The sequence below is a fragment of the Camelus dromedarius genome, chromosome 27 (assembly GCF_036321535.1).
Source record: "Camelus dromedarius isolate mCamDro1 chromosome 27, mCamDro1.pat, whole genome shotgun sequence".
In the NCBI taxonomy this organism is placed as follows: Eukaryota; Metazoa; Chordata; class Mammalia; order Artiodactyla; family Camelidae; genus Camelus; species Camelus dromedarius.
In genome coordinates, this window is record NC_087462.1 from 24,215,395 (window position 1) to 24,227,739 (window position 12,345).

The 12,345-nt window shown below is 50.7% G+C and overlaps 1 protein-coding gene across 1 annotated transcript in view; it reads right to left on the bottom strand.

Annotated features, from left to right (window-relative positions):
* Window positions 1-12,345, bottom strand: part of COL23A1 (collagen type XXIII alpha 1 chain) — a 301,135-nt gene that overhangs the window by 268,997 nt on the left and 19,793 nt on the right. Inside the window, exon 2 of the mRNA XM_064480158.1 lies at window positions 8,946-9,012. Within this exon, the coding sequence (XP_064336228.1) occupies window positions 8,946-9,012 (67 nt within the window). The remainder of the gene's footprint in view (window positions 1-8,945; window positions 9,013-12,345) is intronic.

Sequence of the window (12,345 nt, forward strand, 5' to 3'; positions counted from 1 at the left end):
TGAAAAGTTAACTTTGTATTTCACTGCCTTTGGTTTGAATTTTCGTGTGCTTGAGAGTACATTTTTAAAAAAATATTAATTATCCTTTTAAAAATTCCTACTCGATTTCTATAGCATTTAATGAACATTGTGGGCTCCCTCTGGTGGCCACAAGAAAATCTCCAAATCCCAATGGTCACAGAGCGAAATCCCAAGACCTTTGTTTACAGGACATGGTACAGTTTCTAATTCGTAAATTCAGCGTGGCTAGACGTGCCTTGAGAGAAGACTTCTAATCTTTTTCCTCCTTCCATCAGTGGGTCTACAAACTGCTTTGTAAGGCCACTGTCCAAAACCATGCACACCATCCTCCCTTCTAAATCCCTCTCTGGGGATTTCCGGTTTCTGTTCAGGATATCGCCTTCCCCCAGGCTTCCAACTTCGGGCACCTCTGTCCCCTCCCGTGCCCATCCATCCTGTTCGTGACTTCTGTCCACCACATGGCCCAGTGCCTCTCACAGCTGTTCCCTGCCGTCAATTCTCATGGCCCTCATTCAAGTTCTCGTGACCTCTCCTCCAGAGAAGCCATTCAGCAGATATTATCATCCTGCCTCCACATGCCCAGCCCTGTTCGAGGCCCAGGGGATGCAGGAGGGAACAAGACAAGGCTGTCTGCACCCTGAGCATCCTCTCAGCGGGCCTCTCTGCTGGGCCAAACCTGTGGTCCAGCCCATCCTTCACGCTGTATCCAGAGTCCTCCTCTGAAAGCTGAACTGTACTCACGCACCTTTACCTGTGTCCCACGGGACGGGGCCCACATCCCCCTATAAACCGAGACCCTCCCTCACCTCCCACCACCACCTTCCAACCACACAGGGCTCCCTGACGCTCCTGGGCTCCGGGTGCCTGGGGCTCGTCCTGTCCCAGCTGGCTAAGAAGCCAACCCTGCCCAGCTGTCATCTCCCCCACCCAGGCCTTCCTGATCGGAGGTGACCTCTTCCTCCTTTCAGTTTCGGTGGGCCTTTTGTCTTGGGATTCTTCCCGATGGTCCCTGTGTACGTGCCAATGTCCTCTAAGAACCGGGTCTACAGCCCCTCTAACAATCTTAGCATCGCCCGCAGGACAAGCACGACACAGGGGAGGGGGCGATGAATGAATGAACAAATGAATGAGTTCTCCAGAGAATTCTGGCAAAAAAAAAAAAAAATCAGACATACAAATTAACTTCTGTACAGTCTGACCCGCAGCGTAACGCTATTAAGCTACTTATTTTTACCATAAATGCAAGTTGACTGGGATTTAACATTAAAAAAGTATCATTTAAAAAATTTCTACTAATAAGAAGGAACTCAAAGGGGGTTAACAATTTTTTGCTTCCAAGTAATTACAAAGTGCCACCCCCTGCCCTAAGCAATCTCCAAAACCAACAGATAGAGTAAACAGACTGAACAGAGCAACCCTGACCACGTCTGTCCCACCCTGCAGCGCGGGCCATAAACCATCCCCGAAATGGATCAGGCTCCGTATATCACTTCCGCCTCGTGCTCTGCGCTCTCCTGGGCAGAGCTTCGCGCCTCTGCTCAGACTTCCAAAGATTCCCACAGAGCAGCGAGTTCCTAACTGATTCGTCTGTTTATTAATTTCTGGAAAGTCACCCTTCACTGCAAGCCCAGGGCCCATCATTTGGAAACCACACACCACGTCTCTGGCATATTATGCAAGGACACAAACAGGCACAGAGAGGAAATGAAAAGTATCACCGTTTTCCCGTTAAAAGTTGCTAATAACTTCCGGGGCCGGCTGAGCCCAGTGAGAACTCAGCGTGAGCCGTGTCCGGGCAGAGCCCCAGGCTCTGCAGGACGGGCCTTTCTGGATGCTGTTAGCGGCTGACCAGAGATCACGCGCTACACGTCTTCTCTTCCTTTCCGGTTCCCTCACTTCTGGGCGCTGTCATCAGCATTTTCTCACCCACGTCCCAGAAGAATATGCCAAGGAAACCTGCCAAGCCTTTGTTCTTTCCCTCCAGGATATTCCCGGCCAACTGCCAGCACGGGGTCGCCTCCCCCCTACCTCTCTGGCAGCCCGGACTGACATCAGTGAAAATCAGGAAGGTTAACAGGCTGCACACGGCGGGTCTGGACTGGCCTGGGGACGACGGATCTGGGGGCCTGGAAACCACTAACTCGTCTTCAGGAAGCGGCGCCAGGCCCTGTTACAAACTACGTGTGTTAACTCATCTAGTCCTTGCACAAGCCCCGCGCTATCAGAAACCCCACTTCACAGATGTAAAACTGAGGCAGCAGGAGGCTAAGTTCAAGGTCGTGGAGCTGGTAAAGGACAGGGAATTTGAACCCAGCAGCCTGGGTCCAGAATTCAAGCGCTTTATCACTGAGCCACACCGTTGGATCAGTTCAACAGAGGGAAAGACCTGTGTGCCTGAGGTGGAGGCAAACCTCCACTCAAACGCAGGATCTGTCTCCAGTCCCCGCTGAGGACCAGCTGGACACGTCTGGCCAGCTGCCCCCGGAGCAGGACTGAAGGGGTCATCTACTAAATGTGTCTGCCTAGTGACATCTCTTTCCTTTTCTTCTGGGAACAGCACCCCAACTGTCCTTGAGGTGACCACCCTTCCCCTTGTCAGCCCACGCGATCATGGTAGCATCAGCCTTCCCCCAGAATGGCCTCCCTCTGCCCGCCCAGTTCCAAGAACTGTCCCACGACCCAGACCTGAGCAGTCAATGCATCCAGGCACACCGACTCGGCCAGGGAGAGGCCCCTGCCCCGAGCCAGACAAGTCTGGCTCGATTCTGGGACTTCTTTCTTTAATCATGCTAAAATAGAAACAAAATTTAAATAACCATTTTAACCATTTAAAAGTGCACAATTCTGGGGGCTGGGCCAAGACAGCAGAGCTCACCCTCTTCCACAAATACAGCAAAATCTAAACCTACATACAGAACAAATCACACAGAGTATCTACTGAGCTTTGGCAGAGTATCTCTTACATCGGAAATACAAGGAAATCCTCACAAAACCAATAAACAACAAGTCTGTGCTGTACAGCACAGGCAACTATATTCAATATCTGATGGTTAGTAACCTGTGACAAAAAAGAGTATGAGAAGGAATACGTATGTATACGTATGACTGAAACATGATGCTATAAACCAGAAACTGACACAACATTGTAAACTGACTACACTTCAATTAAACAAAAAAAGGTGCACAATTCCATGGCATTCACTACAGTCACAATGTGGTATAACCACCCCCACTCTCCATTTCCAGAACTTTTCTTTCTTTCCAAACAGAAACTCCGCATCCACCAGCAACAGCTCCCTGGACTGGTCTGCTCAGGCCGCCAGAACGAGTCCCGCGGTCTGGGGGGCTTCAACCACAGAAACCGATCTCCTCACAGTTCTAGGGGTTGTAAGTCAGAGATCAAGGTGTCAGCAGGGTTGGTATCTCCTGAGGCCTCTCGCCCTGGCTTGCAGACGGCCGTCTTTCCTTGTCTTCACGTCACCCTCCCTCTGTGTGTGTGTCTGTGTCCCGATCTCCTCTTCTTGCAAAGACACCAGGCATGGAGGATTAGAGTCCACCCCATGGCCTCACTTGACCTTATCTACCTCTTTCAAGAACCTGTCTCCAAGACAGTCGCATTCTGAGGTACTGGGAGGGGGACAGGACTTCAGTGCATGAATTTGCAGGGGGAGGGGGCACACGTCAGCCCATAACACTCCCCGCTCCCCAGTGCTGAGAACTTCGAGTAAGGGGAGAGCTCTATCCGCTGGGCTCGCTGATCCACCCCTGGGGCTGCTGGTGGCCACCTTCCCACTGCAAGGAGACAGCGTCTGAAAACAGCTCAGAGAGGAGCTGAGAGGTGGAGGGGGAGCCCCTGAGCCCAGACACACCCGAACCTGGCTCTGCACCGACCTCTCCAGGCCAGCTGTATGGCCTCCGAAGTTTCCTTTTTCCATTTGTGTGTTTGATGAATGTAATTAAAAGCGTCAGTTAACGCAAGGAGCTTGTACGCCAGAGGGGCCCATATCTCCGGGACATGTAGGATGCACTCACCTGGCAGCAGAGTCAAGAGTCAGATCCAGGCCTCTCAGGCTCCAGGGTGGTGCTGGCCCCAACCCGTCCCTTGGGATGCTCAGGTGTCAGGACCATTCACAGCTCAGTGGGGACCCGACCATGCCCACATCTCCCACAAGCAGACTTCAGGGCCACCCCCTGCCAGCGCCCTTCCTGCAACATTCCAGAACTGCTGCTCTTGGAGGGGCTCCCCAAACAGACTGCGGGCTCCTGTCCTTCCTGCCCCAGGCCCCCAGGCCCTGCAGCCGTCCCTGGCTCATGACAGCCTTCAGTACAAAGCACGAGGAAGGCAGGGGACAGGGCGAGACAACAGGCCTCCTTCCGTCCCTGACTTCTCTGCAGGACGGTCTGTAAGAACACAGGATGGGAAACAAAACAAACCAAACGTCCTTGGGGTGGGGACTGGCCGGCGACCTCACAGGACAACCCAACAGCCCGACAGGATTCCGTCCTTTAACCCCAAAGGAGGCAGCCTCCGACAGGCAGGCTGATGCAGACCAGCTCAGAGGGAAACTGCAAACTGCGAACGGCAACACAGGGACAATGACATATGATGCCCCGTGCGCAAAACCATGAGGGGAGCTACTGGCTGAAATGTACATAAGTGACCTCAAAAACCAGGCTGTCCAATACCATAGACACCAGCCACAGGTGGTGACTGAAAACTGAGATTAAACAAAAATTTAAAATTCCGTTCGTCAGTGGCACTAGCCACCTTTCAGGGGCTCGACAGCCCATGCGGCTGGTGGTGGCGGCTGTGTTAGTGGGACCTAGGACACTCCCACCATCACAGGAAGCTCTGCTGGGGAGCCCTGCTCAGAAGGACGTCCGCAAATGGCCAGGGGCCCCTTTGGAGAGGAGGGGAGGATTACTTTTCACGTGTAATCTTTCGCAGCACTTGAATCTTTTTCTATTACATATTATTTCCTATTCAAAAACAAACATTTTAAAACTTGAAACACGTTTTGAAGCATTCAAGTACATAAGGAATGTAAGCAGAGAGGGTGTCGGCTATAATGAAAAAGAACACGAAAAGGAATACATGTATGTATATGTCTGACTGCTATGCTGCGCACTGGAAATTGACACATTGTAACTGATTACAGTTTGATTTAAAAGGAAGGAAAAGAAAGAAAGAAAAGAAGGAAGGAAGGAAGGAAGAAAAGAAAGAAAGAAAGGAAGAGAAAGAGAGAGAGAGAAAGGAAGAAAGAAAGAAGAAAGAAGAAAGAGAGAGAGGGAGGGAGGGAGGGAGGAAGGCAAGAGGGTGTTGGAATTCCCCGGGACATGGGTTAGTCACGTAAATGTAAAGCCTGGAGTTCTCTGTTGAAGGAAGAGCGGAGTGCTTCTCAGGGGGCAGGTGTGTGACACAGAGCAGCACTACGGGAGGCTCCTGTGTGCAGCACATTCTGAGTCTCTCAGCCGCCTTACAAGGTCCTCGGGGTGACTGCTGTTCCCATTTTAGCTTCCTGAGGCTGCCACGACAAATGAGCACAAACTGGGTGACTTCAGATGACAGAAACCTATTCTCTCCCAGTTCTGGAGGCCAGAAGTCCAAAACCAAGGTGTTCAGCAGGGCTGATTCCTTCTGGAAGCTCTGAGGTAGAGTCCCTTCCATGCCCCCTCCACTTCCGAGGCTGCCGGCAGTGCTGGGTGTTCTCGGCCACACAGACGCATCCCTCTGGTCTCGGCCTCCGTCTTCCCAGGGCCTTCCCCTCCGGGTGTCTCTGTGTCTCAGGTCTCTCACCCCGTCTCTTGTAAGGACACTCATCACTGCACTGGGGGCCTCCTCTAGATCCTGGATGCCTCATCTCAAGATCCTTAACGTAAGTACACCTGCAGAGAACTTATCTCCAAATAAGGCCACACTTACAAGCACCAGGGGTTAGCACTGGGACTTGTCTTTTGGGAAATTCACAATTCAACCCACTCCACTGTTTTATAGAGGAGTTCAAGGCTCAAGGGCCCCTCACTTGCCTGAAGCCCCAGCCCTGCCGGTCGTCCCACCACTAACTCGGGCAAGAGAAGAACCTTGACCTTCCAGCCCGAGGCCTGCCCTCCTCTCGGCCTCAGAGCTCTGCCAGCATCCCCTTCACAATGAGCAACACACACAGAAGAGCCGCCCCCTTCTCTTGCTTTGCTTATCTGTCTGCTGCATCCTAGGATCTGACAAAAGGTGACACTATCCTTGGGGCCGTGGGAAGGAAGTGGGTCAGGGGGATCTGTGCGTATCTCAGATCAGACGGGGAGCCAAGCTACAGAGGGTGGTCGGCGTGTCCAGACTCCAGAAATCTGCAGGGCAGATCAGAGCTGGGGAGAAAGGGAACGAGTTAAAGGTTTCTGGTGCTGGAGAAAAAGGCCTCTGTGCTTTTTTGTGGCAGAGGAGAATGTGCCAGCCTATGTGGCTTTGCTCTGATAAAGCGCTCTGGTCTCAGGGGCTTGTGGGAGTCCTCCAGCTCGAGGTGACAGGAGAGAAAGAGCAGACGTGGGCACGGCTGCACATCGCGGCCTGGCAGATGCCACCCTGCTGCACCCCTGGGGCTACACTGACCACAGGTGCCAGGAGGGTGTGACCATAGCCACAAGGCCCTCAGACAATGACAGCACAGCACAGACCCCTGGGGGCCTCCAGAGAGCAGGGGCGGTCACTGCCCTCCTCTCACTGGGACTGGGGGTTCTGACCAGCCTTTTGGCCTCCACAGTCAGCCCAGCTCTCAGCACCTCTGCTGGTGGTTCAGAAGCCCCTAAGGGAGGGTAGGACCTGGGCTTGGACCTGTAGTTCCTCCATGAGCTCAGAAAGGCCCCCTCAGCCCGCTCCGGTATAGGTACCATTTATTGATACAAACAGTAAGTGTCTGACCAAGACTCGGAGCCGGTTTGGGTTTATTCAGGGGCTCCACGCCCCTCACTGCCAATTCCTCGCTCTCCATCTATTATCTGTATTTGGGATTTTCAAACTTCCGGTCAGCAACCCACGCAAGGAGCCCGTTTCACACCATCATCCATGTCACCCCTACAATCGCGGAAACAAAAACCTCAGTCCAATCATTTTTGTTCCATCTCTGCTGGCTCAGAATTTCAGAATGCGAGCTGCAGCCCACAGAGCCAATTTTATGTCTCATGAATGAGCTGGGACTCCCAGTTTAAAAGACACTCGTCCACATAACTTACATGAGTTCACACCCCAACAACACTCAGAAAGAAAGAGGAGAAAGGAGAGGAGCTGTTCCCATTTCATACGTTTTGCAGATCAGCCAAAAAGTATCTGTGGACCTGAATTTTTGTTTTTCCTCCTGAACTGCAGTTCCTGAGCTCCTGACCTGCTCACGATGTCATTACTCGTCATGTCCTTTTCCATCCTATGAAACCCTCAGGGTTCCTATGAGAGGCCAACTCAAGCTCAGCCATAAAATCCTCTCTCACTGGGTCCCCAGAGACTGAATTTTCACATCGAGGTCCACCTTTTCACAAATCTCAGGGCATCTCCCAACCCAGGGGTGCTAACCCATCAGTGAGCCTGGTTTCTGGACCAGATGAAGTGGTTCCGTAACCGGGCGGGACCCCATGGGGCCTTCCAGGGTCAGATCCCTCCCCTGTCCTCTGCTGCAGCTCCTCTCTGAAGCACCCAGATAGTAGTATCTCCTGTATATTTCCTGAGCTTTTCAGATGCTTAATATCACCGCCAAAGGGAAGAAATTAACTACTTGATGGTCAAGAGCACGTGGCCCCCAGACCTAGTGCCTGGGGCTTGACAGTGTTGATGCCCAGTTACCTCAGCATCAACCAGTGAGAGAATTGTGCACGAGCTGATCACATACCCCGAGACCCCCCTCCCTCACCTGGCCTTTAAATACGCTTTGCTGAAACCCTTTGGGGAGTTCAGGGTTTTCTTGAGCGTGAGCCACCCCATCACCCTTGCCTGGCCCTGCAATAAACCTTTCTCTGCTCCAAACTCCACCGTTTCAGTTTGGCCTCATGGTGCAGAGGGCACACGAACTTGCCTTGGGTACACAACAGTTTGGGAAATGCCAGACAGCTTGGCCAATGGAAGGCGTGACAGCAAGGAACAGGGGCCTGGGCTCAGCCCCCGTATTCTGTTACTTTACCTGGCGTGGTGGGAAGCCTGGGAAATACTACGACTTCCCACTCATTCACTGGTGTTCCACGCAGTTCTAGGAGAGGATAATTCTAGTCCTGAAGATACTGGGGCTGAGACTACACCCCTAAATTCTCAACCATAGTCTGTGCAAAGCTCCCCTGAGGACACCCAGAGGACCCGATATGAATCATGGTTTGAGCCACATCGATTCGGAACCAGCAAATCCTCATTCTGTTCACAGCCATCCTGGTCTACACCACCACAACCCAAGAGACATGACTATCTGAGTCATTCAGACCATGTTTCATACTCCTTTCCTCTAGCTCCACCCAAAAAAATGAAACAAAAAACCTACATTCATTGGATTATTCCTCTACCCACCCGCAGCCCCTCAGGTGTGGGACAGAGCTGGAGTCACAAGGCTAATACCGTGCGGGCGGTTCCGGCCTGCTTCTCCATCTTTAAAATGGGACGGCTGCTACTTTCCGAGCATCTGAGCTGTTACTGTAAGTCATCTGTAACACTTCGCAGCTCCTCCCCCAACACCACCGTCCTCATCAAACCAAGTCGGCCTATTTTTGCCAGGATCTCTCATGACACGCCTACCAGGGAAGCGGTAGGAAGAAAGGCCCCAGGACGCTCCACGCAGTACAACAGACAACCCGAAAGCCAAGGCGATTCCCTTGACCGTGTCCTCGGCGGTTCTGAGCAGACAAGGGCGAGAAGGCCAGGGCTTCAGAAGTCAGGAGCCAGCCTGGATCAGACATCCACTTACCTGGGGGGCAGACGCACTCCGATGGCGCTTCCCGAACTGTCCGCAGCTTGGCGAGTCCCTCCAACTTCTGAACCAGGAAGAAAGGGGGAAAAAATATAAGGATGAGTTTCAGAGCAGAGAGGGGCAGAAGTAGAAAAATCAGCGAAAATCAGCGAAAATCAACGTATCTGAAGGATCTACAGTGGTGGGGCTGGGGCTTTCAAGACCATTTTTTAAAAGGTCACTGAATTCTATGGGCAGTTTTAAAACAGGAGGAGAAACAAAAATAAGCATTAAGCAATGACTTGGGAGTCCCTGAACAGAAGGCGGCAGGTTTCTGCTTTGTTATAACATTTTCCAATACAAACCCAGGACCGACAAAGGGAACCCGTGGTCAGCATGAGGATGGGAGGGCAGAGCAGGGGGGCGCCAGGTGGGCCCAATCAAAACTGGCCCCTGCACCTCCTTCCCTGCTCGAGGGGCCACCCCCCCATCCGATCCCAGGGAGCCCCCGGCCTCCTAGGCTGCAGCCCCTCCCAGCCCACAGGCGTCAGACCCCTTGGCCCAGACCTAATCCACCCTGATGGCATCTTCCTTTCTTCTTATCAGTGGGGATCCTCGGCCTAGAAACTCTAGTTCAGTTGCATTTAACCAGAATCTCGACACATGCCGAGCCCTGAGCTAGACCTGGGTGAAGGGGAGAGACTGACCACAGCCATGGAGTCAGAAGTCTGCTATGATGGCAACTCACAGCACAGTGCTGGCATAACCAGCACCTGATGTGACATGCGGGGTAACCTCTGAGGCCTGAATTATGGTCCCTGCCCCACAGACAGGGGACACAAGCTTGGAAAAATGGAGAAACTCATCTGCAATCCCAAATCCAGGTTCAGGGGAGTGAAGCAATCGGCCCACAGTCCCAGAGCTAGCCAACACTTGAGTCCTGACAAGGCTATACAAAGCATTAACCTTTCTCTAGGAAAAAAACAAAACCAAAAAACAAAAACAAGAAAATCTCCCTTAAAAAATCAAAGCAAATCCTGAATGTGTTAACATGAGTAGAAAATGCAAGACGACCACCGAAAGGGGTACTTAAGGGTCAAACATAAAAATGTAATTTTTCTCCATTAAAAAAAATAATACAAATACCTTGAAAATAGTACAGCAAACAAATGAACAAAAATGTAATTTTTAAAGCGCCGCTTTAGAGAAGCCAAGAAGGCCACCTCCAGTCTTAAGCCCTTGACCACCAAGCCTGGAATTTTCACGTAAGAAGGGGCTCCAGCCAAGCCCTGTCTGCCTCTGGCTGAACTGCCCAGGACTGGGAGCCCGAGACAGAAAGAGGGTAGCTGCGGGCCCTGCAAAGCCCTCCTGAGTTCCCTCTCCCTCCCAGCCTGCCAGCCTCGCCCTGGTTTTCCAGGGGGGCCACAGAGGCTGACACCGAAGAGAGACGGAGTTAAGGCCGAGTTCTGAGAACAGGAGGACAGGGGTCGTGGACACTTCAGTGGAGGTGCTGTGAAAGCAGGATTATGACAGGACGTCTCCATCCTCATCCCACCTCTGCAGCCCCCAACCCCCATCCCAAGGCCTTGGCTAGCCCCAGAATCTGGTTAGGCCTCTGGCTGCCAAGCTCTCAGCTCCGGGCCAGACCCCCACCTGCCACTCACTGCTGCTCAAGCCGGGGACGGGCATGGGGGTGGGGGTGGGGTGGTACTTTGCCCTGGCACCGTCCACCTGGCCCAGAGCCACCCTGTGAGCAGCCCGGATGGCCCCCAGCCTCCAGAGGTGCCCCTGCAGCTGCCACAGGCCGCCCCCAAGGGGGTGAGACCTGACGCAGCAAGAGCAACTGCCACCCCCACTGCCACCCCCAGCCTCCAGCGGCCGCCCCTGCACAGGACTCTGGAGCATCCCAGCCACGCCCTTCCTCACCGACCTGGGACCCGCCCAAGCCGCCAGCGGTGCAGGCATGCGCAGGACCTCAAAACTCACTTTTTCTCCCCATTGTACTTGCAGATATGACTACAGAATCCCAAATTTACTGGGGAAAAGAATCCAGCCTTCTAGTTTAAGCCAGTAAATTAGTAGGAGGAGCTCTCATCTGTTTTTATCATTGCTAGAAAGGCTAGAAGCTACACTCGTTTAAAAATTAAAAAAACATTTAATGCTAAAAAAATTTGCCTTTTTTTTTAGGAGTGCAAAAGAGTAACATTTTATTTCTTTAAAAATCAGAAGCAAATATGGCAAAATACAGGGCATTTATATTATTATTATATATATTTGAAATATTTTGTAATTAAAAAGAATTTTCATGGGCACATAGGGTATAACAATCAAATAATATTAATTATTCACACCACAAAAACTTTTCAAGCAATAACATTAATTATTTAAGCCACAGAAACTTCTGTACATACATTGCAGCATGTGATTAGTAAGAGTTAAAAATAAATTCTAAAATTTGCAATTTATGTTAGGGTTTTAATTAGGGTTTTAAAGGGTTTCAGGGTTTTTAATTAATAGTTTTGCTAATGAGCTTTGAATCTCATGCAATTTTAAAATGTCCTTAATGCTAGAATTTTAAGCAGATGCTCTTGTCAAAGCTAAAATAAACTTTAATTAATGTGGTAGTCTGAATTTCAGTCTTACTCTGGAAAGCTTTTTCTTTAGCACATAAACAGTAACAAGCAAAAACAATTTGCTTTTAACAAGTGCTATCACATCTGGGCGGCTCCCCCCCCCCCCCGAGGGGAAGGGGGCTTTATCTAACACTGATAGGAAACACAATTACTTTTAAGCTATTCTTATCTTCAAACAAAAAGCTAAACAGAAAACTGTTGAAGAAAGGGGGGGAAACGTATTGTTAAATGCTACTAGATGGAATCATAAGTAACTGATGGAGTTTTTGTTTTGCTATTTATTTTAACTCCTTTGATGTGTTTCTTTTTCTGGATTAGTCGGTGAATCTGCACAGTTTTACCTCCTAGTCCTCTGCCCCGCCTCCCACTCCCATCTCCAGGTCCCTAACTCTGGGTTTAAAACATCCCTATTAGGAACACAAAATGAAATGTTTGAATTAGAAACCCAATACCACGATCTTTATTTCCATGCTTTTTTTTTTTTTAAATTCTAAGAAAATATGCTTTTGTGTCCAGGTTTGTAAAAATAATTCAAAAGCCTCCGCTTTTTACATTCAATTATCTGGCAGCACCCCTAGCATCTGCAAACAATATGGTCCTGGTTTTACATATGCAAACAAGTCCTGACTCCAAAAGTAAATAAAGACTGAGATTCTGAGAAAAGACCCGACTTTGGGAGCACTCCCTCCAGAAGTATTGAGAAGGGGAACTTGGAGTTTGGGGGGAGGGGTGGCAAGCGCCAAGGGAAAACTCATCAGGGAAACTCGCGGTTTTCAAAAAAGCAT